This window comes from Pseudorca crassidens, chromosome 18 (assembly GCF_039906515.1).
Source record: "Pseudorca crassidens isolate mPseCra1 chromosome 18, mPseCra1.hap1, whole genome shotgun sequence".
NCBI lineage: Eukaryota > Metazoa > Chordata > Mammalia > Artiodactyla > Delphinidae > Pseudorca > Pseudorca crassidens.
This window is the reverse complement of record NC_090313.1, coordinates 58,889,424-58,916,728: the sequence shown is the minus strand read 5'-3', so window position 1 is coordinate 58,916,728 and position 27,305 is coordinate 58,889,424. Positions and strand designations below refer to the sequence as shown.

Here is a 27,305-nt window from a genome sequence, read left to right as displayed (position 1 = left end):
CAGAAAACAATTGAGAGAAAGTTTTAAAGGGTAAGTTACACAAAGTGCATCTGATAACAAGAGTGGAAGTGTTCTAGTTCTGATTCTGTCTCTAAATAGCCGTGTTACTTTGGAGAAATTACTTTACATCTCTGGGTCTCAGCATCTATATGTATAATAAAGTCACTGGGATCTCTGAGATCTCCTCCAATTCTCTCTCACTAAAATAAACAAAACAAAACTGGCCTTCCCCTCCATCTGAGGATGTTTTATTATTTCATTAGTATTTATTTTGTTTGCCCTAATACTTTCTAAAAGACCTAGATATAATTAAATTTTCTTTGAGTAGAAATTAGAGAAGAACTGTTTCTTGAAATGACGATGAGAAAATGTTGAGAAGCTGTCCAAGACTTGAAAATATACAAACTTCTGTTCTAAGCTAGACCTTCCAACATACTCTATGTTGAGGAACCCAAGAGAAACAAATGACTGGCATTTTTTACAAGTTAAGGGCCTGGCTAGTTTGAAAAAGTTAAAGTGGAAGTAAACAGGAAGGGTGTCTATTAGCACTGGCATGTAAGTAATGAGAAGTAATGTGTTAAGAAGATGTTGGGCATCAGGAAGTTACAGGCGTTCATTTCCACAAGACCACTTGATCCAGTTCAATGTGGAGGCCTTTAAGAGCACTTCCAACTCAAGTTAAAACACAGACAAGGTTAGAACCAAGATTTTGGACTGATTCTTGAGATTTGAGGCTACTTTCCTGATTCTTCCTTACATCACACCTGTGTCTACCCTCGCTGGAAAAGGACTAAAGAAATAATATTTCAACAGAGCAAGAGCATTTAAAAGATAAACCATTTTTAATACTCCTACCAGTCTCCACTGTTCTCATTTAAAATCTTTTCCTAGCAGTTTCTGCCTGTGATTCACAGGGCAAGGCCTATTAATACATGCTACTTGGCATCTTAACAAACCAGTTGGGCAAAGCTGCAATCCCTATGTTATTAAGAAGGTGTTTCTTGCCGTATTCAAATTTGTCAATTGATGTTCTGATCTCTATCTAATACTCAGGAATTTTAGGAATAAAAGATCATGCTCAGATTTCAGTAAACCTACAGAGTCAGCATTTGATTAATTACCTCAAAAGCAACAAAATGAGCAGCCATATCAGTACTCCCCCAAATTATCTGTTCATGCAATATGTTTTCTTGTGATGATATTCAAATTACAAACATGCCTAAACAGCTGGGAATTCCCAATTTTAAACCAAATACTGAAACCATAATTTGAGGACTAGACTTCGGATTAGAAAACATCTCGGCTTCCTCACTCCTACTACTGCTCTTCAACTTTTCCCCTATGGACTGGGAGAAAGAAGGTTTATGTACATTCCTATACAAGGGATGTTGTAATGCTCATCAAAGAGCACCTGTGAATGACAAGACTGGTTGTCCGGGAGTAGGAGAGTGGTTACGTAAGGTACAAAATCGAAGACGGAGGCCTTAAGTGTACAAAGGAGTTGGGACTGTTCTAGGAGTCTACAGAAGCCATAACAAACTTTTCGTCAAAGAAATAACTTAGAGAACGACATTTTTAAAACAAACATTTGTATGTTTTACTGTTTACAAGGCAAGTTCACAAGTTATCATTCCTCCTATACTTCACAGTAGTCTTCTTTTTGCTTGTTATATATAATTATATAAATAATTTAATATATATAATTAATCAATATAAATCCTCAAATACAGATGTGGGCATAATGTTGTAAGGCTGTATAAACAGACATAATTCCTAATCTAAAAGTTGCTTTCAAGAATAAGAGGTTGGCTCTACCTCTCCACACCAGCTTTCTAGTTCCCAATTCCCTCTTCCTCTTTCTCCTCTTGCCCTTCCAGTCCTCTGACTCTGAGCCCCCAGAACCAGCCTCTGGCCCCATACATGTACGGCTGCCCCACTGCAGGACCTCTGGTTTGCTGGCAGCTGTGTCTCAGAAAAAGCTGTCTTCAGCAAGGCAGAAGCAGTTCCCTGCTGGTATTCCCAGAGTCTGGTGGAACGCCTAACACATACTGTGTGGCTGACAGGGTCTTGGTGCTCCCGCCAGGTGTCAGGCGTGAACCTCTGAGGGGGGAGAGCCAAGTTCAGGACACTGGTCCACCACAGACCTCCCTGGTGGTATCAATCGGTGAGAGCTCTCCCAGAGATCTCCATCTCAACACTAAGACCCAGCTCCACTCAACGACCAGCAAGCTCCAGTGCTGGACACCCCATGCCAAACAACTATCAAAACAGGAACACAACCCCACCCATTAGCAGAGAGGCTGCCTAAAATCATAATAAGTTGACAGACACCCCAAAACACACCACCAGACGCGGTCCTGCCCATCAGAAAGACAAGATCTAGCCTCATCCACCAGAACACAGGCACCAGTCCCCTCCACCAGGAAGCCTACACAACCCACTGAACCAACCTTACCCACTGGGGGCAGACACCAAAAACAATGGCAACTACGAACCTGCAGCCTCTGAAAAGGAGACCCCAAACACAGTAAGTTAAACAAAATGAGAAGACAGAGGAATATAAAGCAGATGAAGGAGCAAGGTAAAAACCCACCAGGAAAAATAAATGAAGAGGAAATAGGCAGTCTACCTGAAAAAGAATTCAGAATAATGATACTAAAGATGATCCAAAATCTTGGAAATAGAATGGAGACAATACAAGAAATGTTTAACAAGGACCTAGAAGAACTAAAGAGCAAGCAAACAATGATGAACAACACAATAAATGAAATTAAAAATTCTCTAGAAGGAATCAATAGCAGAATAACTGAGGCAGAAGAATGGATAAGTGACCTGGAAGATAAAATACTGGAAATAACTACTGCAGAGCAGAATAAAGAAAAAAGAATGAAAAGAATTGAGGACAGTCTCAGAGACCTCTGGGACAACATTAAATGCACCAACATTCGAATTATAGGGATCCCAGAAGAAGAAGAGAAAAAGAAAGGGACTGAGAAAATATTTGAAGAGATTATAGTTGAAAACTTCCCTAATATGGGAAAGGAAATAGTCAATTAAGTCCAGGAAGCACAGAGAGTCCCATCAGGATACATCCAAGAAGAAACATGCCAAGACACATATTCATCAAACTATCAAAAATTAAATACAAAAAAAAAATTAAAAGCAGCAAGGGAAAAGCAACAAATAACATACAAGGGAATCCCCACAAGGTTAACAGCTGATCTTTCAGCAGAAACTATGCAAGCCAGAAGGGTGTGGCAGGACATATTTCAAGGGATGAAAGGGAAAAACCTACAACCAAGATTACTCTACCCAGAAAGGATCTCATTCAGATTCGACGGAGAAATTAAAACCTTTACAGACAAGCAAAAGCTAAGAGAATTCAGCACCACCAAACCAGCTTTACGACAAATGCTAAAGAACTCCAGGCAGGAAACACAAGAGAAGGAAAAGACCTACAATAACAACCCAAAACAATTAAGAAAACGGTAATACGAACATATATATCGATAATTACCTTAAATGTAAATGAAATAAATGCTCCAACCAAAAGACATAGACTGGCTGAATGGATACAAAAACAAGACCCGTATATATGCTGTCTACAAGAGACCCACTTCAGACCTAGGGACACATATAGACTGAAAGTGAGGGGATGGAAAAAGATATTCCATGCAAATGGAAATCAAAAGAAAGCTGGAGTAGCAATTCTCATATCAGACAAAATAGACTTTAAAATAAAGATTATTAAAAGAGACAAGGAAGGACACTACATAATGATCAAGGGATCAATCCAAGAAGAAGATATAACAATTGTAAATATTCATGCACCCAATACACAAGGCAAATGTTAACAGCCATAAAAGGGGAAATCGACAGTAACACAATAATAGTGGGGGACTTTAACACCCCACTTTCACCAATGGACAGATCCAAAATGAAAATAAGGAAACACAAGCTTTAAATGACACATTAAACAAGATGGATTTAATTTATATTTATAGGATATTCCATCCCAAAACAACAGAATACACTTTCTTCTCAAGTGCTTATGGAACATTCTCCAGGATAGATCATATCTTGGGTCACAAATCAAGCCTTGGTAAATTTAAGAAAACTGAAATTGTATCAAGTATCTTTTCCGACCACAACGCTATGAGACTGGATATCAATTACAGGAAAAAGAAATACAAACACACGGAGGCTAAACAATATGCTACTAAATAACCAAGAGGTCACTGAAGAAATCAAAGAGGAAATCAAAAAATACCTAGAAACAAATGACAATGAAAATACAATGACCCAAAACCTATGGGATGCAACAAAAGCAGTTCTAGGAGGGAAGTTTGGAGCAATACAATCCTACCTCAAGAAACAAGAAAAATCTCAAATAAACAACCTAACCTTACACCTAAAGCAATGAGAGTAAGAAGAGCAAAAAAACCCCCAAAGTTAGCAGAAGGAAAGAAATCATAAATACCAGATCAGAAATAAATGAAAAAGAAATGAAGGAAATGATAGCAAAGGTCAATAAAACTAAAAGATGGTTCTTTGAGAAGAAAAACAAAATTGATAAACCATTAGCCAGTCTCATCAAGAAAAAAAGGGAGAAGACTCAGATCAATAGAATTAGAAATGAAAAAGGAGAAGTAACAACTGACACTGCAGAAATACAAAGGATCATGAGAGATTACTACAAGCAACTATATGCCAATAAAATGGACAACCTAGAAGAAAAGAACAATTTCTTGGAAAAGCACAACCTTCTGGACTGAACCAGGAAGAAACAGAAAATACAAACAGACCAATCACAAGCACTGAAATTGAAACTGTGATTAAAAATCTTCCAACAAACAAAAGCCCAGGACAGATGGCTTCACAGGTGAATTCTATCAAACATTTAGAGAAGAGCTAACACACATCCTTCTCAAACTCTTCCAAAATACAGCAGAGGGAGGAACACTCCCAAATTCATTCTACGAGGCCACCATCACCCTGATACCGAAACCAGACAAAGATGTCACAAAAAAAGAAAACTATAGGCCAACATCACTGATGAACATAGGTGCAAAAACACTTAACATAATACTAGCAAACATAATCCAACAGCACATTAAAAGGACCATATACCATGATCAAGTGGAATTTATCCCAGGAATGCAAGGATTCTTCAATATACGCAAATCAATCAATGTGATAAACCATATTAACAAAGTGAAGAATAAAAACCATATGATCATCTCAATAGATGCAGAGAAAGCTTTCGACAAAATTCAACACCCATTTATGATAAAAACTCTCCAGAAAGTAGGCACAGAAGGAACTTACCTCAACGTAATAAAGGCCATATATAACAAACCCACAGCCAACATCATTCTAAACAGTGAAAAACTGAAACCATTTCTACTAAGATCAGGAACAAGACAAGGTTGCCCACTCTCACCACTATTATTCAACATAGTTTAGAAGTTTTAGCCATAGCAATCAGAGAAGAAAAAGAAATAAAAGGAATCCAAATCAGAGAAGAAGAAGTAAAACTGTCACTCTTTGCAGATGACATGATACTATACATAGAGAATCCTAAAGATGCTACCAGAACAGTACTAGAGCTAATCAATGAATCTGGTAAAGTAGCAGGACACAAAATTAATGCACAGAAATCTCTTGCATTCCTATACACTAATGATGAGAAATCCGAAAGAGAAATTAAGGAAACACTCCCATTTACCATTGCAACAAAAAGAGTAAAATACCTAGGAATAAACCTACCTAAGGAGACAAAAGACCTGTATGCAGAAAACTATAAGACACTGATGAAAGAAATTAAAGATGATACAAACAGATGGAGAGATACATCGTGTTCTTGGGTTGGAAGAATCAACATTGTGAAAATGACTATACTACCCAAAGCAACCTACAGATTCAATGCAATCCCTATCAAACTACCATTGGCATTTTTCACACAACTAGAACAAAAAAACTGCACAATTTGTATGGAAGCACAAAAAACCCCGAATAGCCAAAACAATCTTGAGAAAGAAATACGGAGCTGGAGGAATCAGGCTCCCGGACTTCAGAGTATACTACAAAGCTACAGTAATCAAGACAGTATGGTACTGGCACAAAAACAGAAATATAAATCAATGGAACAGGACAGAAAGCACAGAGATAAACCCACACACATATGGTCACCTTATGTTTGCTAAAGGAGGCAAGAATATACAATGGAGAGAAGACAGCCTCTTCAATAAGTGGTGCTCGGAAAACTGGACAACTACATGTAAAAGAATGAAATTAGAACACTCCTTAACACCATACACAAAAATAAACTCAAAATGGATTAAAGACCTAAATGTAAGGCCATACACTATAAAACTCTTAGAGGAAAACATAGGCAGAACACTCCATGACATAAATCACAGCAAGATCCTTTTTGACCCACCTCCTAGAGAAATGGAAATAAAACCCAAAATAAATAAATGGGACCTAATGAAACTTCAAAGCTTTTGCACAGCAAATGAAACAAGAAACAAGACGAAAAGATAACCCTCAGAATGGGAGAAAATATTTGCAAACAAAGCAACTGGCAAAGGACTAATCTCCAAAATATACAAGCAGCTCATGCAGCTCAATAGCAAAAAAACAAACAACCCAATCCAAAAATGGGCAGAAGACCCAAACAGACATTTCCCCAAAGAATATATACAGATTGCCAACAAACACATGAAAGGATGCTCAACATCACTAATCATTAGAGAAATGCAAGTCAAAACTACAATGAGGGGCTTCCCTGGTGGCGCAGTGGTTGAGAGTCCACCTGCCGATGCAGCGGACACGGGTTCGTGCCCTGGTCCGGGAAGATCCCACATGCCGTGGAGTGGCTGGGCCCGTGAGCCATGGCTGCTGAGCCTGCGCGTCCGGAGCCTGTGCTCCGCAACGGGAGACGCCACAACAGTGAGAGGCCCGCATACCGCAAAAAAAAACAAAAAACAAAAAACTACAATGAGGTATCACCTCACACCGGTCAGAATGGACATCATCAAAAATCTACAAACAATAAATAATGGAGAGGGTGTGGAGAAAAGGGAACCCTCTTTCACTGTTCATGGGAATGTAAATTGATATAGCCACTATGGAGAACAGTATGGAGGTTCCTTAAAAAACTAAAAATAGAACTACCATATGACCCAGCAATCCCAGTACTGGGCACATACCCTGAGAAAACCATAATTCAGAAAGAGTCATGTACCATCATGTTCACTGCAGCACTATTTACAATAGCCAGGACATGGAAGCAACCTATGTGCCCATCGACAGATGAATGGATAAAGAAGATGTGGCACACATATACAGTGGAATATTATTCAGCCATAAAGAGAAATGAAATTGAGTTATTTGTAGTGAGATGGATGGACCCAGAATCTGTCATACAGGGTGAAGTACGTCAGAAAGCGAAAAACAAATACTGTATGCTAACACATATATATGGAATCTAGAAAGAAAAAGAAAAAAAAGGTTCTGAAGAACCTAGGGGTAGAACAGGAATAGAGACGCAGATATAGAGAATGGACTTGAGGACACAGAGAGCGGGAAGGGTAAGCTGGGACGAAGTGAGAGAGTGGCATGGATATATATACACTACCAAATGTAAAACAGATAGCTAGTGGGAAGCAGCCACATAGCACAGGGAGATCAGCTTGGTGCTCTGTGACCACCTAGAGGGGTGGGATAGGGAGGGTGGGAGGGAGACGCAAGAGGGAGGGGATATGGGGATATATGGATAGCTGACTCACTTTGTTATACAGCAAAACTTACACACCATTGTAAAGCAATTATACTCCAATAAAGATGTTAACAAAAAATAGACAAATGGGGGGCTTCCCTGGTGACGCAGTGGTCGAGAGTCCGCCTGCAGATGCAGGGGACACGGGTTCGTGCCCTGGTCCGGGAAGATCCCACATGCCGCAGAGCAGCTGGGTCCCTGAGCCATGGCCGCTGAGCCTGTGCGTCTGGAGCCTGTGCTTCACAACGGAAGAGGCCACAACAGTGGGAGGCCCGCGTACCGCAAAAAAAATAGACAAATGGATAAAGAAAAAAAATAAGAGGTTGAATAAAACCCAGAAATAAAATATAGTTTTATTTAAAAAAATGAAGTAATGCTGCATTGTAATAATAAATGAAAAGGAAAATCAGAGTACTGTGATAGTTTGTCTTAGTTAGACCTTCATCAAAGGGTGCAATGCAGCTTTGGCTGTTGCACTTGAAATTAGAGAGAATTCAAAAACAATAGCAAATGTGATTAAATGGACAGAAAAACAAATCCTTCTAGGAAAGATTAAGTCTCCTGGAGAAAAGACTTTTACTATAGTGCTTCATTACAGTTAAATAGTGCCAAACACTGTGCTAGATGTGATGAGGGGTACAAAGGAAGAAAAATACAGACCCCTGTACTTAGAAAGCCTGTAATATAGTTGAGGGATACAATATTAATATAGACCATCTGATGACACATGTTTAAATCAACTGAATATGATTCAAGTTTCATTACTTTCATCCTCAATAACTCCTGTTCTCTTCACCATGTTTAGGAACAGTAGTAATACCACATACTAATTTAGTTCTTTACAATTTTCAAGACACTTTAATAGTAAGTGATCCTCATAACTACAGAGTAGAAATTATGCCCTCATCATTAAGAACTCCTTTGGGATACGTTCCCCTTCCTGAGCTCATCAATTTCCTGTATATGGTAGTTCTTCGACTCTGCTGGATCCTAAGAATCACCTGGGAAGCTTTTTAAAAACTACTGGGCCCACTGTCAGAGATTCTACCTTAATTGCACTGTGCGGGCAAGAGGTGTTTTTACAACCTCGCTAGATAATTCTAATATGCAGCAGCCAGGGCTGAGAACTACTGCCCTGATATTTCTCTCCTCCTCTCCCCTACATCTTTTCCTCTTCCTGTATCTCTGGTAATTTTATTTTCTGGTGGTATGGGGATAACAGCTTACAGAACTGCTCAAATATTTCATCAAATCTAAGATACCATCAATTGTAATAGTCACCATCATTTTATGTGCCCCCAAGAAAGACAAAATACTACCATGAGAATTTTACAAGCCAATGATTTTAAGACGTACCCTGATTTCAGAAATGTTAAATGTGAAAAAGTGTGCAATATGATAGACTTCTCCATCCCTGATTTGCAATCACTCTACGCTGTGTAAGAACTCCATTTCCTCCTATGACCCATGATATCCCGTCCTGCTGGTTCAGGACCCCCTCTCTCCTCAACACCATGTCATCACTGAAGACACAAGAGAATCTAAAATCAAGATGATAACAGGAGGGATATTGGTAGGACACCGCATCAGCAGCAGAGACTCTTTGGGTTACTGATTTCATAACAATATTAACTTTACAACTTTTCAAAGTCATGAAACCTCATTTTGAGATTGTAGACAATGGCTATTAACTTAAAACATCTCCTTCTGAAAGAGGAGGCAAAATTCCGTTTTGCCAAATAGCACTATAAAAATGAGTTCTACACAATATAATTTCAGTGTTCATTTGATGGCTCATAGAAGTGCTTTGCTCATCTAGTTACAATAAAATTTTCCAGTGAATAATAATGCATAGTCTGCACTTCAAAAAAAGAAAAGCAAACTCATTATTAAAAACTTAAATGACTTCTGCCTACAGAATTATAAAATACAGTTTTCCCTGAAATACTCATCTCCCAAAGTACATTTAAAATATGAATTAATGTAATTTGTAAATTGTTTTCAAGATTACCTCTGTAATGAAAAGCAAAGGAACATGGAATGGAATTTTGCCAGAACTTCTCATTTAGTCTGTCATTTTTATTTGTGCTCCTTTTGATACAAAGTGTTTTCATCTTTTCTACACTCAAGTGAGGTTTAAAACTCTGCTGATGCAGCAAAGTTTCCTGGGCTTCTCTGAAGACTCAGTTCAACACTGCAAAACACTTACAAGCTTATTCGCCTGACTGGAATTACACATCCACATCACCTTCCTGCCAAAGCTATACTGAATGTGTCCCAGGAGGACTTCAGCACTCTGCACAGGTGGTGAGATACTGTGGTCAGTCAGCTCCATAAGGTAGTGAGGTAGTACTTGTGGGGATGGAAGCCCAGTACAAGACAACATCTAATTTTGCAGAAAAATTTTATATTTCAAAATGAAACTAAAGTGTTTTTTTTTTTTTTTTTTTTTTTGCGGTACACGGGCCTCTCACCGTTGTGGCCTCCCCTGTTGCGGAGCACAGGCTCCAGATGCACAGGCTCAGTGGCCATGGCTCACAGGCCCAGCTGCTCTGCAGCACGTGGGATCTTCCAGGACTGGGGCACGAACCCGTGTCCCCTGCATCGGCAGGCGGACTCTCAATCACTGCGCCACCAGGGAAGCCCGAAACTAAAGTTTTGATGTTCAAATAGAATTAGATTAACACAGAAAAATCCTTGATTCTTAAAATATGTTAATACATTACACTGTGTAATTTATTTATATTTTTTAACACCAAAAAGGAGGCTAAAATAACAAGATTACAGCTGAATATCAAAATGAATATTTCTCACATTCAATGCTATTAACAGGAGGCTATGAAGAACAAGAAAGCCACACATTAAAAAAGAGAAACTCAGCTTGTAAAAGTTATAGGAAGATCAAGGCAAAAAGGAATGAGAGGACATGCAAGTCAGATGGCCAGAGGTTAGCCAGATTTTGGAAAATGAACAGATAAAGATATCACTGCAGAATCAAGTAGATGGGTATCAAATTCAAGTAAAGAAGAAAGACCCAGATCAATAAGCCTTAAAAAATCTGCAAAAGACCAGGGCAGAGACATAGTGCCAGCTTTAAGTGAAAATTGACAGCTACTGCTCTTTCTGCAGTTGGTTTTACTTTCTTCCTAAGGTAATAGGAAATAATCTTTTTTTAAAAACAGGCATTAATGTATGCAGGTGAAAACAACCAAAAAGATTTGGTAGAGACAGAGAATGAGGAAACAGAAGCCCAGTGTTTTTAATAAAGGCAGCTTCTGAGACCATCCCTTTTCCTTGGAAAGGAGTGCTTGAATTTCAGAAAGTGATCTGTTGAGTCTGGGGGAATTATCACATCTTTTATCTTCCAACCAAGAGAAATACCTTCTTGGTAAGGTTCCACTTCCTTCCATGGCAGGAGAATACCTCTGGCATATAAATGGAGCAAGCATATATTATGGTCATGTTCTGTGTCAATAATGTTGATGATGATGACCTCATTTCCTATCAAGAGTTGGTAGATAAGATGGAAATTCCCATTGACCTGGAATAAATTCTGCCTAATGCAGACAGTGGAAGATTAGCATCACCATATAGTGGAAAGGTTTTGCTAAAATTTGGTTAGGCATTGGGCCTAACCAATGAATATACTCATAACAAGAACCTGACAATGACACTGTTTACATCCTCAAAGTTGGCTATCATCAACAGGAACACAAATAACAAATGTTGGCGAGGATGTGGAGAAAAGGGAATCCTCATACACTGTTGATGGGAATTAAACTGGTGCAGCCACTGTGGAAAAGAGTATGGAGGTTTCTCAAAAACTAAAAACAGAGCTACCATATGACCCAGCAATTCCACTCCTAGGTATATATTCAGAGAAAACTCTAATTCGAAAAGATACAGGCACCCAATGTTCATAGCAGCATTCTTTACAATTGCCAAGATATGAAAGCAACCTAAGTGTCCATCAACAGATGAATGGATAGAGTACACACACACACACACACACACACACACACACACACACACACATGCACACACACACTGTAATACTACTCAGCCATAAAAAAGAATGAAATTTGCAGAACATGGATGGACTTGGAGGGTATTATGCTAAGTGAAAGAGGTCAGACTGAAAAAGACAAATACTATATGATATCACTTATATGTGAAATGTAAAAAATAAAACAAAACAAAACAAAGAAAGGCAGATAACACCAAGTGTTGGAAAAAAATGTGGGGAAACAGGAAACCACAGGCACTGCTGGTGGGAGAGTGCACTGATAGAGCTGATCTCGGGAGTCATCTGGCAGTTCTAAGTGAAACTGAACACGGCCAGCAAGCCCTCAAATTTCCACAGACACCCATAAGAGGACGTGCTTGAAACTGTTCATCACAGCAAGGGATTGAGGCAGCCTGGGTGTCCATCACTAGGGAATCAAAAACAACATGTATTGGGTACCTAAGTGTGAAATACCGTGTGCCACCCACAAGTAGTGAAACAGATGTATACACAGCAGCATGAACTAATTCAAAAAACAGAGGTGAATGAAAAAAGTAAGAAACAGATATATATATATATATATATATATATATATATGAAAATAAACCTTCAAAGTTGACTAAAGGGCTCTTTTATATGTGTGATTACAGATGTCTATGACAGACACTTTTTAAAAAATATATCTTTCTGCCTGCAAAGCGGATGAAATCTTCAAGTCTAGTGGTCAAGTGGACTAAAGCAAGCTAATCTTTTTTTTTTTTTTTTTGCGGTACGCGGGCCTCTCACCGTTGTGGCCTCTCCCATTGCGGAGCACAGGCTCCAGACGCGCAGGCTCAGCAGCCATGGCTCACGGGCCCAGCCGCTCCGCGGCATGTGGGATCTTCCCGGACCGGGGCACGAACCCGTGTCCCCTGCATCGGCAGGCGGACTCTCAACCACTGTGCCACCAGGGAAGCCCGTGAGCTAATCTTTGATGTGTAGGTTAAGTCCTTCTGCTGAAACCACTGAATTGATTACTTCCAGTTGGTATCTGCAGTGAGGCAGAGAAATGTAGTCACATAAACCATGGATGTTTGCCTTGGAAGAGTTATTGAAGCACCATTTTTACAGTTTTAGGGATGTGTGGACTTGACTGACATGACTCTCCCCACCCTACAGCCCCCCAAAGCAGGTAAACATAAGCTTAAAAAAGACTAAAAAGAAGACAACCTGGCTTTCTCCTAAGGGGCATATGAACCACCACAGCAGCAATGATCAACAAAGCCCCGTGATTTCTGTAAACTGCAATCATCTTGCTTTCATGGGGATGGAGTGGAGTAACGCAGAGAAGCTGGGACCTACTAGGTACCATTTTTCTTTCTCAAGACGGCAAGCTGGGAGCAATAGGACATAAAAGAAAAGTCCTACGGATTCTTATCAGCTTCCAGTCAGACAAGGCTTCTGCTACACTACTGTTGCCAGGCCGCGGCTGGCAAACAAATCACACAGGTCAGGTCTGCAGAAGCCAAGAACATCAGAGCGAAGTCTACAGAGAAAGAGCGGTCACGGGTTAGAGGCACCTGTCTAGGCACAGGTCTGTCAAGGCAAGCCGGCAGAAACAAAGAACACACACCAGGAATTTTAAAAAGCAGAAACCAGAAGCGAGCAAGTCTGCAAGTGTAAGGTGGCCCTGGGGGTGATGGCTGAAGGGATCAGCAGTCCAACTTCCTCCAGTCCTACCTCACCTCCCCACCCCATGGAAGCAAATCCTCCAGCAGCACTAGCTTTAGGGCTCCCCCAGGAAGGCATCTATAAACAGGCCAAACGGTGTATCAGGAAGCAGACTAAGCCTTACACAGAATTCAACTGTATCACTTTATTTAAACATACAAAGAAAATTCTAGCACAGTCTCCACCACTCTACTACAGTTATGTTCTATGGATTCTGGTGTCCCACGAAGTTCACTGACACAGGACTGTAACTGTAAATGAAACTGGCATGCCTTTGCTGGTTCTGCCACTACATGGTACTACTCACGCGCATTGACCATTAACACAAGAATTCCATTTCTAAAGTTGTACCCCCCAAATCTACTCAATATTTCAGAAAAAGTCACAGCCATAGGTAAGACCTGATTCCAAAACCACAAAATCAACACATATGAAACTGTTAGAATATAATAGTAAACTCTTCTTAAATGATGCAGTACTGAGAGGAAGTTTTAGTCAAAATGTTGGCTTACTATTAAGTTGTAAGTTCTATATAAAACACTAAAAACTCTCGAGAATTCAATCTTACCTTTGGTTCAATTTCATGGTCTCAAAGCAAAAACTCAGCCCTAAGAATGTTATGTCTTAGATTCCTAGTTTAATTACAATGAAATTTTGATAAGCTCAAGGATACGTAAATACTAAATTCAAAATGCGCTATAATTAAAAGTAAAATTTTTATATCTGAAGAAAATCTAACATTGTTTAGAGAAAATGCAAGGCAAGCATTTTTAGAAGAATCTGTACCAATATTTCTATCAACACAAAGTTGAAAAAGTTTCAAATATCTTTAATGTAATAAAAATATAAATCAATTTAACAAAATCTAAAGTCTAATTCTGAGGACAATGCAGCTCCTCAGAATAATCTGGCAGGTAGATCAGCCAAATAACAGTGCACTGGGGACAACGCTCACATTTCTTACCACTGGGTCTTTAAATTCTAGAAACGAAGACTCAAGATCCCTAAAATGTTTGGGAAGGCAAGTTACAGCGGAAGGAGGAAAAAAAAGAAAGGGGAAAAAAAACACCACACTCACACTGTTCCAGCTCCAAAAAAAAGGGCAGCTAGGCTTTGGTCTTTTCTCTCCCCCTATGTGAACACTGAAAAAAAACCAACAGCGGCAAAAGAAATCCAACTAACTTAGCCCATGACACTATTTTACAGCAGGTATTTTGAATGTGTCTCTCTGTTATCTTCTCGAGGGAGGACATGCCTGCGTGCACACACAGACAAACACACAGACACACGGTTACAGTATTTTCCACAGCAGTCCAAGTCTTTGTTCAGCAGTGAAGCACGTTTAGGGTGAAATAAGCTTATGAATTTTCCATAGGAAATCTTAACCAAAAAAAAAAAAAAGATTACTGTAAAACCAGACTTTTGTTAAAGGACATGAAGAAAATTTCTTCTCACTCGCTAAAGATCCACAAAGCAGAATCACAGGCAAATCCAATTAAATTCAAGTACAATGTCACAAACAACAGGTTAAATATTCTCACTTGCGTCTCTAAAATGACTACACCACTTGTGAAATGTGTGACTTTTTTTAGGAGAAAAACTTCTATACACCTAGGTCCTTTGTCTCTGGGTTTCCTACTTATGATTTACTTTAAAAAATGATACTAATTCAACATACATTATTCTCCAAAAGGTGACACTATTATTCATTATTAAGCCTGCCTGATTAATAACTTAAAAGACATTTAGAAGTGGATAAAAATTCACACTTAGCTGGAGAATTAAACATATGTAACTGCTTAACTGCCAATAGGAAATTCAATTTATTCAGTAACTTTCATTACTTCAAAGAATACACATGAAAACCTTTTCACAGCGAGTTCCTTCCCTGATACAGTTAAATGCAAATTATCTTTTTCCCCTCTTACTCCAGAAAGCTCCTGCATACATAGCTGATACGCCACCTACTGCAAAACCGAGCTGACAGCACAGGCAACGCTGCCAGCATTTCCATTCCATCACCAGGCTGGGGCTGAATAAAGGCGTGTTTGCGTGGTAGTGTTTCTTTTTAAAAAATCTCAACGCCAAGAAGAACAAGCTGAAATAGCATTTTCAAAAATGGAGCGTAAAATAAACAGAAGAGAAAAAGAAAAGGAGTATGAAGGGAAACATAACAGCCTGGAAGATGCTGACCAGGGAAAGAACTGCAAATCCACCCTGATGACCCTCAACGTTGGTGGATACTTATACATTACTCAGAAACAAACACTGACCAAGTACCCAGACACTTTCCTTGAAGGTATAGTAAATGGAAAAATCCTCTGCCCATTTGATGCCGATGGTCATTATTTCATAGACAGGGACGGGCTCCTCTTCAGGCATGTTCTAAACTTCCTACGAAACGGAGAACTTCTACTGCCAGAAGGGTTTCGAGAAAATCAACTTCTCGCACAAGAAGCAGAATTCTTTCAGCTCAAGGGACTGGCGGAGGAAGTGAAGTCCAGGTGGGAAAAAGAACAGCTAACACCCAGGGAGACTACTTTCCTGGAAATAACAGATAACCATGATCGCTCACAAGGACTGAGAATCTTCTGTAATGCTCCTGATTTCATATCAAAAATAAAATCTCGCATTGTTCTGGTGTCCAAAAGCAGGCTGGATGGCTTTCCAGAGGAGTTTTCAATATCGTCAAACATCATTCAATTTAAATACTTCATAAAGTCTGAAAATGGCACTCGACTTGTACTGAAGGAAGACAACACCTTTGTCTGCACCTTGGAAACTCTTAAGTTCGAGGCCATAATGATGGCCTTAAAGTGTGGTTTTAGACTGCTGACCAGCCTGGATTGCTCCAAAGGGTCGATTGTTCACAGCGATGCACTTCATTTTATCAAGTAATTACCTGTGTCACGAACAAAGGCAACAAGCATGCAGCCAGCAAGCTTCGGAAAACCACAGCATCAAAGGCATCCCAAATAACGTGCCCAGCTAGCTCTGTACTCAGAGACCTGCTGCTAATCAATTACTGTGAGCTAACGGTATGTAAATTCTATCGCTAAAGATGTCCTTCTCTAGGGTGTTCCTGCTGATCAGACTCGTACACTTAAAGTGAAAACAGTGATCTTCTACATATTGTAAATAAAGACTGAATGCTTTTGCTATTTGTTTATTTTTCCTTCAGCTGTCTTTCAATCAGAATGTCTTAAGTATTTGCACAATGAACAAGCATGTACATTATCTATCGTTCTTTCAAGTAAATGGTAATAAAATATTTTAAGGGACTGTAAGATTTTAAATCCTTGCTACTTATGGCAAAAATCTACAAAGAAAACTGAACTGGTAAATTTAACCATTGAGACCAAGACAGATATGCAGATCTACTAAAACAGAGCTGTGGTGAAACAAAATGAGATTGTAAGAATTAAAGTTATGGATTTAATTTTTAATGGTAGGCACCAAAAGCTTGTTCATAGTTTCTGTATTTCATACTAGAATTACAGCTGAATTGATATATTGCTGAAAATTCCTAGAAAACGGCTTGATGACAATAAAAAAAAAAAGAAAGCACTACTAACTTCTTTGCTTGTATTAATAATTATAGTAAAAAGTTAAATGTGTCACTTTTAAAACAAATAGTACCTTTTGACGACTTCACACAAAATTATGCATTGATGTGGTCAACTGGCAGGCTGCAGTAACCCTGGCTGGACTTGCAAATGACAAAAATCAGCCAATTCATTTCTTTGCAGGCTGAGCTCCAACACAGCATGGATAACTTAGTCTCAATACAGTAGTACATGGTATTAGAATAATGAAAGAGTTCATTTTCAGAATCGTCCTATCTTCATTTTTCAAGCTCAAAAATATTAGATGAACATCACTAAACATCCTTATGAAAGAACTTTATTCTTCTCAGCACCTCTTTTGATGCTAAAACTCAGACTCAGTGAGTTGTGGTAATTTTTTTGCTTCATACTAAATAAGAAGGTATTTTTAGAAATTAAGTTTTATATATGGCTCTCAATTAAATAATCTAGAAACTTAGCTTTAAATGTGAGTGTATTTTTTTCCTCCCAAAGAACAGCTAAATCATTTATTTCTATGCCACTTATTTTCTTTGGCTTCTAAGAACAAATTACATCTTAAATTCGCTCCTTTAAAATTTAACCATTAAAACTGATAATTAAATCTTAACTTTAATAAACTTCAACAAAGTATTTCTGAAAATCTTGACTGAGGTTACATAAGTTAGCATATAAGCCAAAAGTTTGCTTACACATAAAAATTCAGCAAAGCTAATATTCATTCTCAGAAGTAAAAATGACTTCCCATTTACAACATCTGAGGTAATACAAATGTTGGCTGTACATACTAAAAGAAATATTTAAAAACCTCTTGTACAAAAAAGTCCTTTAAAAATTCACATTAAAAACAAAAATCTCTACATCAACCACGCAATCTTCTTTTTGTATTATAAGAAAAAAATGTTTCTATTAAAGCATCAAATTATCTCTTATGTACTTGAAAATGGCTTAATCAAGATTTAAAAGAACTATGAAAACAGAAAAAAGTAATATAATCTATTTTAGCAGTCACTATAATTGAACTGTTTATATACCTCTCCAGCTTACAAGTTGACTTTTCCTTGGCATTTAGACTTCGTAATGAAAAAAAGGGCAGTGATTTAATGTCAAAGCAAGATTTTCTCTAACAGGGTTTCATTACAGATAATAAAAATAGCCCTGACATCTCTTTTTACAGGAAATATAGCTGAACAAATCTCCTTAGAAGTATTATAAGTGAGGTTTTTGCATCAGTTCACAAAAAGAAAGTTTAACTGTTATAACAAAATTATTGATGGAAACCATTACTTAAAGAAATTTGTCACTTGTGTTTTTGTATATCTCTAAAAAATCGTTTCTGGAATGCATTTAATTTTTCCTCAAGCTTTTGATAAATCCTAATATCCTAAAACAATTTAGGAATCTACAAGGAAATATGGCTAGATTGATAACTCTTGTGTAACTTTTCATAAATGTACCTTTTTAAATTCAAAATTACCTGAACTTGTATTTACATATTCAAGTGCCTAAATATTGTAAGTGTACAGAAAGTATCTAGTTTTTAAATTTCACTATTTTAAAAAAAAAACTTAGAAATACTTTCCATTCAAAAAATTCAAGAAATCATACAAAATGCCAACTGTAAGTCAGAGTGAAGCTGTCATTAACATTTTTGTTTGCAGTCAATGAAGAATTTCTTCCTCAAATCTTTTCTCATAAGTAAATATTGCTCCAAAGAATAAATCACAAAGTGACTCGTCATCTCCTTTTTCAGAAGAAAGGTAATAAAAAAATAGGTTACTGTACTTGCCATGAGCCAAACATATATACGCCTGTATTTGGAATTACACCACACAGTGATTCTGGCATTGCCCTTAAAATATTAAAAATAAACACATAGCTTATGGTGTACTATATTTCTAAAATGTGTGCAGTGTGCAGAACAAATGAAGGGAAACACTTATGAGACTTTTCAAATGATACAAAAAAGATGACTACCATCCCAGACTGAAGATCATGATACCAATTAAGCTTGTTCAGTTATTTTTTTAAAGAAAATTACTTATATTTAAAGTGTTATTTTTAAGATAAAAAGGTAACATTTATTGTTTTATTACATGCCAGGTATCATGCTATGCACATATATTATCTCAATTAATTCTCACGATGACCCTAAGAAAGGTACTATTATTTTTCCTTCTCACAGATGAAGAAAGAGCCTAAGAGGGCTAAGGAACCTGCTAATAAGATCATACAGTTATTGAGAGGTAAAGGTGGAACCAACATTTGAAACCCAGCTATACCAGTTCCAGAGCCAGCAGGAACTACGTCTGCTTTCGCAGGTCACTTATCTCTCTAGCACCTAGAACCTGGTGTTAAACAGGTTAAAACAGGCATTCGTGAAGAACATGCTAAATAAAGCATACCAAAATACAGGTTTGCCTCACTTGATAAAAATTTCACAATGCAGGTATTCTTAAAATGTTAAGTAAAGCAGCTGAATTTTGGGAAAGCAAATAATATTTTAAATGTCATGTCGTGTCATTTATAGAACATGAGATGAATCATCTCACAAGAATAAAGAATATCCCAAATTCGTATATTGGCAAATCTAGATTTTCACATGTCAGGTTTGCTGAAAAGGGGGGTTACTTTTTATGACTTATACAGTCCACAGAATTGACATATTTTTCCTCATAGGAAAAAAATATGGCACAGTGAAACACACACAGGCTCTGGAGTCAGACTTGGGTTCAAATTCAATTAACTTCCACTAATTTGCTTACATGACCATAAGCAAGACGCTTAACTTCTTTGAATTTCAACATCCTCACAGTAAAATGGAGATAATAATGACTAATTGATAGAGCATTTATAAGGCTTAAATTCTAAATTACATGTAAAATGCCTCAGCCATCACAGACTTCCCATAAGCACTGGTTATTATCTTATCCAGTGTAAAGGTACCTTCATAACATAACCATGAAGAACAAAAATGCACATTTACATTAATTAGGCTTTCAACTTAGACATGAACAGAACAGAGAACTTTTGACAAATGCATGCTTACTACTGTGATGAATACTATAAGATACAAGAATCTACTTTAAATTAAATTGCTCCAGGCAAATGCAGTTTTCAACTTTATTAGTTTAAAAATACATATAATGAGTTTTTCTTGGGACTTTTATCTTCTAGCTTCATGCACAAAATCTACAAGATCAAAATAATCACTGCAGCTGTTTTATCAGCAATTTAAAATCAGTCAGCAATAATATATGATACCATACTCTTAAAGATATCCCTGTCTAATAAATTATGATCAAATGCCTTAAATTGCAATGATGTCAGTCAAGGTTAAAATCTGAGTATCTGAATCATAATTATCTTGCAAATAAAGCAGAAATGTAATATGGACTATCCAAAACAGCATGCAACTTAGAAACTGTTTGTATTTAGCTTTTTAATATTTTTTATTTAAGTCGAGTTGATTTACAATGTTGTGTTAATTTCTGCTGTACAGCCAAGTGACTCAGTTATACACATATATACATTCTTTTTTATATTCTTTTCCATTATGGTTTATCCCATGATACTGAATATAGTTCCCCGTGCTATACAGTAGGACCTTGTTGTTTATGCATTCTATACGTAATAGTTTGCGTCTACTAACTCCAAACTCCCAGTCCATCCCTCCCTCCTCTCCCGCTCCCGCTGTATTTAGCTTTGAAATATACAATGGCTACTTCTGTAGCAGACTTATTTTCCTAATCATATTTTGCTTAAGCTAATATTAAAATTAATTTGCTTCTGTGAATAAACACCAAGGGGGTGGGGATAAAGGAAGATGTGCTGGGCAGAGGGAAATATCTAAGATGAAATTTTATTTATTTATTTTTAACATCTTTATTGGAGTACAATTGCTTTACAATGGTGTGTTAGTTTCTGGTTTATACAGAGTGAATCAGTTATCCATATACATATGTTCCCATATCTCTTCCCTCTTGCGTCTCCCTCCCTCCCACCCTCCCTATCCCACCCCTCTAGGTGGTCACAAAGCACCCAGCTGATCTCCCTGTGCCATGCAGCTGCTTCCCACTAGCTATCTATTTTACGTTTGGTAGTGTATATATGTCCATGCCACTATCTCACTTTGTCACAGCTTACCCTGCCCCCCCCCATATCCTCAAGTCCATTCTCTAGTAGGTCTGTTTCCCATCTTGCCCCTAGGTTCTTCATGAACTTTTTTTTTCCCTTAGATTCCATATATATGTGTTAGCATACGGTGTTTGTTTTTCTTTCTGACTTAACTTCACTCTGTATGACAGACTCTAGGTCCATCTACCTCACTACAAATAACTCAATTTCGTTTCTTTTTATGGCTGAGTAATATTCCATTGTATATATGTGCCACATCTTCTTTATCCATTATAAGATGAAATTTTAAATTTGCCTAATTTATAAAGAGGTGACTGTATTCCTACTTCTTCTCTTTGCAAAGATACACAATAGTTCAAGAGTTTCTATCAAACAAAAGTCACTGATAGAAGTTTTATAAGCTATTATAAATAATTTAATTAAATCTTTCCAATAATGCAAAAACTATACAATATTAAGCATTCTGTACGTAAAATATGGCAATTCTAAATTTATCTAAATTACTACTTATTTTAGAAAAAATACTGAACTGGATATTAAAGACTTAGACAATTATAATATACTTCTTTATCATCTGTCTTAAAAAACTGTTCCCTAGCATAAAATATAACACAGTTAACCTAATAGTACAGCAGGTTTTTCCAAACCAAGGATTCCAGAATATTCAGTTACATTTAAAAGCAAGTTTTACTAGTTATTTTTTTTAAAGATCTAGTTAATTTTATAAATTTCTTTTTGAAGAAAGGGCCAACTTTTCAGAAGTAATTTTGACTATGGCCTTCTAGAATCTTTAGTACATATTTTTCTACATCATTAAAGTGTAAAATTGGGCAAATTTACTGATTTTTTTAAAAACAATTCCACCCTACTGATTTTGCCTCGTTATAAAAGAGATTTATTAACTAATTTAAAGGTTCTTAAAATTGTTGAACGATACTAACTTTAACCTCAATGGTTGCTTGAGTTTGATAACCTTCTATGACTTAATGTGGTTTTACAAAGGACTACAACATTTAGCATTTACTTCAGGTACCATACCATTTGATGAATTTTTATTTAGATTTATTTTAAAAAAACATTAAAATTAAATATACATGCAGACATTCTAAGAAAACTACTTTGAGGTTTGCATATCTTTTCTATCCATGTATAGATATTTTTAAAGAAACCACCATGGAAAGAAAAAGGAAAGACGCAGGGCGCAGTGGGGCGTGGGGTGGGAGGGAGGCTCAAGAGGCAGGGGATGTATGTACACGTACAGCTGATTCACTTGGTTCTACAGCAGAAACTAACACAGCATTGTAAAGCAATTATACTCTAATAAAAAAAAAGGAAAGACTACATACAGCTGTGTGTAGAAATAATTATTAATAAAGGTTGATGATTACTGGAGAGAAACATCAAAAGAATCTAAAAGTCACAGGTGACTGATTTATAAAACAACAAAACAATGCAACCACAGGCACTTATGACACATATATGCTTACTTGTTACAACACAGCCAGAAAATAACACATTGGGATTCAATATAAAAATATTCAGCTACCTTGAAACCTGGAGGCAGGCTTTATCAAAATGTTATTTTGGTTCCCAGTTATATATCCCTTCCCTCTTTTTTCTATCTTATCAAAATTTAGATTATTTGGATATAAGGCAAATTGTACTTAATAAGAGGCAAGAAAAGAAGGCTCGACTATAGCTCTATTCTAGAACAAAAATCTGTGTATTGTAAAATTCACTACATGATGAATATATAGTAAAACAGCAAAGCTTAAAAAAACTGGTAGTTAAAAATTTGGTAGTTAACAATGAGGTGCTTTACTGAAGCAAGGCTAATAAGCATTAAGTAAAATCATTCCCAATCTTCATTCTGTATCACCCTAAGACTTTCCATTTAACTAAAGGATGTAATAAAAACATTTTTAAGTGGAATTAATTCTCTTTATTTAAAAAAAAAAAGAATATGTACCAATGAAAGTATAAAAAGACATATCAACTCCACCAATGTTAAGAACTGCTAATGAAGCAAAAAAAGAGGAAACTTCTACAGAGACTAATGGTTTTCCAACAAGGGAACAACCACTACCTACCTAGCTCTTCCCTTCAAAGAAATCATCTATGGTTGTTTCTGTAAGTTTCAGCTATTGTATTACGGTATTGTAAAAGATCACTACCCTGAAAAGTATATGAATGGGTGGAAAGGAATAAGAAAAAGTGGGACATGCTGGTAATATGACCTTTTAGCAAAAGTCATAAAAATGCCTGGCATTCACTGAGGCATTACGATTTATCAGTCAGTACTTAGTACTTTATTTGCCTTATCTCCTTTCTAGTAGAGCTACACAGATTGCTTGTTACTTCCCCAACCCTCATTCTTCCCTTACTTGTTAGTAACTGAACCCTAATTCCATTGAGGTGGCAACTGTACCCAGATAAAAACCTGTATTTCCTGATATTCTGTGGCTGCAAGGTCAAGTTATCGAGTTCCGACCAATGGAATATAAGCAAAACTGAGAGGGTGTGACTTTTGGATATGGTCCTCTCACAAAGCTGGGTGAGCCTTTCTGCCTTGCCCTCCTGCTCCATTTTGCTGCCTGGAATGTACATGTGATGTTTATAACCACAGCAGTCATTCTGGATCACCTTGAGAATGGAAGCCACAAACTAATGATGGCTGACAGTTGCTGATAACCATGGAACCGCCATACCAGACCTGCACTTCTTACCTCAGAACTTCTGTACAAAGAAGAAAAACGCATTAAGTCATTGATACTTTAGATGGAGGTGGGTGGTATTAAAGCCCCCGTTTTACAGATGAGAAAAGAGACCCACAGAGTTAAACAACTTGCCTCAGGCGCACCGCTAGCAAGCAATCTCCAACCGCTGTGTAAGACCACTTTCACCCAGGCACCAGGAACTGAGCGGGAGACTCAGCAGAGGACGTGAGCCTTGAAAATGGGCAGGATAACGCTGAAGGGAGGAGGGCACCTCTACTCAGTCGACTATGCCAAAACCTGGCTTAAAATTCTGGAAGACGCCAAAGTTAATGAAAAGGGCATCCAGCCAGCCTGGTGAGTTGCTACAGAAAAACCACGCTAGAACAGAGAATCCATGATGAGAAGTGCGGGGCCACAACCACAGAAAGGAAAAGGGGTAACTGATAGGTCCGGGAACAAGTGTAACCTGGAGAGAAACCTCTGTGAGCCAGGCAGATTTTTCCTCATTCAGGTACAGATTCATTACTGCATTAAATCCAGAAGAATAGCTACCTGGGAATAACCACCCAACTGATTTCTAAAAATGAACTAAAAATTCTTAATGGGAACATCTAAGAAAAAGTAGAATATCTTTATGCAAATAGGAGGAGAGGAAGGGTGTTTATATATCAGGTAGGCACAGGAACAACTTCACAGATTTCTGAGATATAGTCAACTTTTATACCACCACCCCCTCCCCTGCTTTGGGGGTGGAGGGGGAGTGTGAGGGTGGAATGGAGAAGAGCATAATCCTCCTGTTTCCCTGCGTTATCAAGCAATTAAAATACTTAGGATGAAAAAGCATCTTGCATGCTCTGTTTTAGAGTCTTCCGGGAGGGAATGAAGTAAAAAAACTGAGAAAGAGAAACAGTCTGAAAAACTGAACTTGTGGAAGCTGGGAAACATAATGATCATTTTTTTAGAAACAGTAAGGGATGAATGAATGAAGAGTTACATAAGGAGCTACCTCCAGACACAGAGAGGGGCCTGAGGCTTTAACCAGCAGGGCAGCTGTTTGTTCCCTAAGTAGCTAGTACTATCTTCAATTTCCCAAATTAATAAGCTTGTAGTAAACTACTCAAATAATTAGACATTTTCCCCAAGAACATGTTAACAGAAGGATCAAGAAAAGCTACTGCTAGCTTTTTTACACTTAAGTTAAAATACTGGAGCACAGATGATAAAGCTCACATACTTTTTAAAATAACCAGATAAAAAGTGACCTAAAGGACACGGATAAGTGAGTTTTTCTGGTTATATAACCCAAATTCGACGATCCCTTAAGAGGCAAAACGTACTCATGCACATATTAACAGATTTATTTTATATTTACATACTACTTGTTTTTTGTATTGCACAACTTTAAAAGATAAAATACAGTTATTGTTGCTTAAAACCTTATTTTACACAGCCACATGGGAGGCAAATTATTTATAAATCATTAGAAGACTTAAACACAAGAACACAGCGTAAAAGAGTTCATCAGAAAGAAAAAGTATTTCGAAAATTAGTAAACAAATAAATGAACGATGTCAACTAAGACCAATACAATTAAATAGACCCGAATGTTGCCCTGCATCTTTTAGCTTCTGGTCACTTATAGTGCATTAAATAACTAAACAGATGAGGACAGACAGAGAAATGTTCTTATTCTAAAACATTCAAGGAAGATGCCCGCTACCCTAGTTCCCTACCAGTCTTTTATAAAATTAAATAGAGAAGCACAGGACCAACGTCAGTGCGTGGTCCATCTTTCTGGATTGAACACACACCTAACTAAAGCTGCTAATAATATCTTCTGCTTGGCTTCACATTGATGACAGACTGCTTTCAAATGTCCTTGTAATCTGATACAGGCCAAAGCAATTAGACCCATATCTTTAAAACATATTTACACCGGACACTTATTTAAAATTGTCTTTGTAGCTGAAGACCCTTACACCTTTAAGTTTATTGCTCAGCTCTGTTCAAAATCCTAGCCTGCACGATTACAGGCTCATATTATATGTGTATAATAATAATAATAATAAAAAAATTAAATTAAAATAAAGATGAAGAAAAGGTTAAAATGAGCATTAAATCATGCCAGGCACTCTGCTAAAAACATTGTTATTGCTACAACTAATTTACAAATGGAGAGACTGAAGTCTGGCAAAGAAGTGTGTCAGACTTCAGATCTCCTGATGAGAGATTGAGGAGGGTTTTAATTCAGCAGTCAGTTTCTAGAACCCATTCTCAATTACTACCACATACATTCTGTCAACCTACATTCTCCTTCTAGCTTTGAAAAGTAGAAAATTGACTTTTTCCTCCATCTATGAAAAACAGTGTTCATCAAACAACTTAAATCAAACAACGTAAATATGATTCAGAGGTGAGGTGCTCAGCTCATCAAAAAAGTGTTTTTAAGAACATTAGAGATGTTTACATATGTAAGTAACTGACACATTTTAAATAGTCTTATAGCTATTCATTCGAAGATTCTCCCCAAATCTCTCTGGGCCAAGCTTTTTGACTCTGATTTATTATTTTGAAATAATGACAATGACTTTCCTTAAAACTACTATGAATTGGGACTTCCCTGGTGGCGCAGTGGTTAAGAATCTGCCTGCCAATGCAGGGGACACAGGTTCGATCCCTGGTCCGGGAAGATCCCACATGCTGCAGAGCAACTAATCCCGTGCGCCACAACTACTGAGCCTGTACTCTGGAGCCCGAGAGCCACAACTACTGAGCCCACGTGCCACAACTACTGAAGCCCACATGCCTAAAGCCCGTGCTCCGCAACAAGAGAAGCCACTGCAAAGAGAAGCCCCCGCACCGCAACAAAGACCCAACACAGCCAAATACAAAATAAATAAAAGTAAGTTAAAAAAAAATAATAATTAAAAAAAGAATCTGCCTGCCATTGTAGGGGACACGGGTTGGAGCCCTGGTCTGGGAAGATCCCACATGCCGCGGAGCAACGAAGCCTGTGCACCACAACTACTGAGCCTGCGCTCTAGAGCCCGAGAACCACAACTACTGAAGCCCACGCACCTAGAGCCCATGCTCTGCAACCAGACTAAACAAAAAGTACAAATCTATTTATACAATTAATACTAAGGTGAAATAACAGGAGAATTAGCTGCAGAACAGAATGTTAATCTTAATAAAGTGAAAATACAACCAATGAAATTTGAGAAATTGTGTTTTGAGGAAAATAATTTCCTAATTTTTGGTAACAGAGAATCAACCGATTGTCAAAAAATGAAACCTGGAGTTAAAAAAAATAAACAACGTAATGACTCCAATCCCTTAATTTCTCTCCCCTCACATCCACAACCTCA

General features: G+C 37.6%; 2 protein-coding genes across 2 annotated transcripts in view; one reads left to right on the top strand and one right to left on the bottom strand.

Moving 5' to 3' along the window:
• GTF2F2 (general transcription factor IIF subunit 2) overlaps nucleotides 1-27,305 on the bottom strand; it is a 150,464-nt gene that overhangs the window by 72,188 nt on the left and 50,971 nt on the right. The window lies entirely within an intron of this gene.
• Nucleotides 15,469-17,412, top strand: KCTD4 (potassium channel tetramerization domain containing 4). The gene has a single exon (XM_067713180.1). It carries the CDS (start codon nucleotides 15,618-15,620, stop codon nucleotides 16,395-16,397), a length of 780 nt encoding a protein of 259 aa, XP_067569281.1. The 5' UTR covers nucleotides 15,469-15,617; the 3' UTR covers nucleotides 16,398-17,412.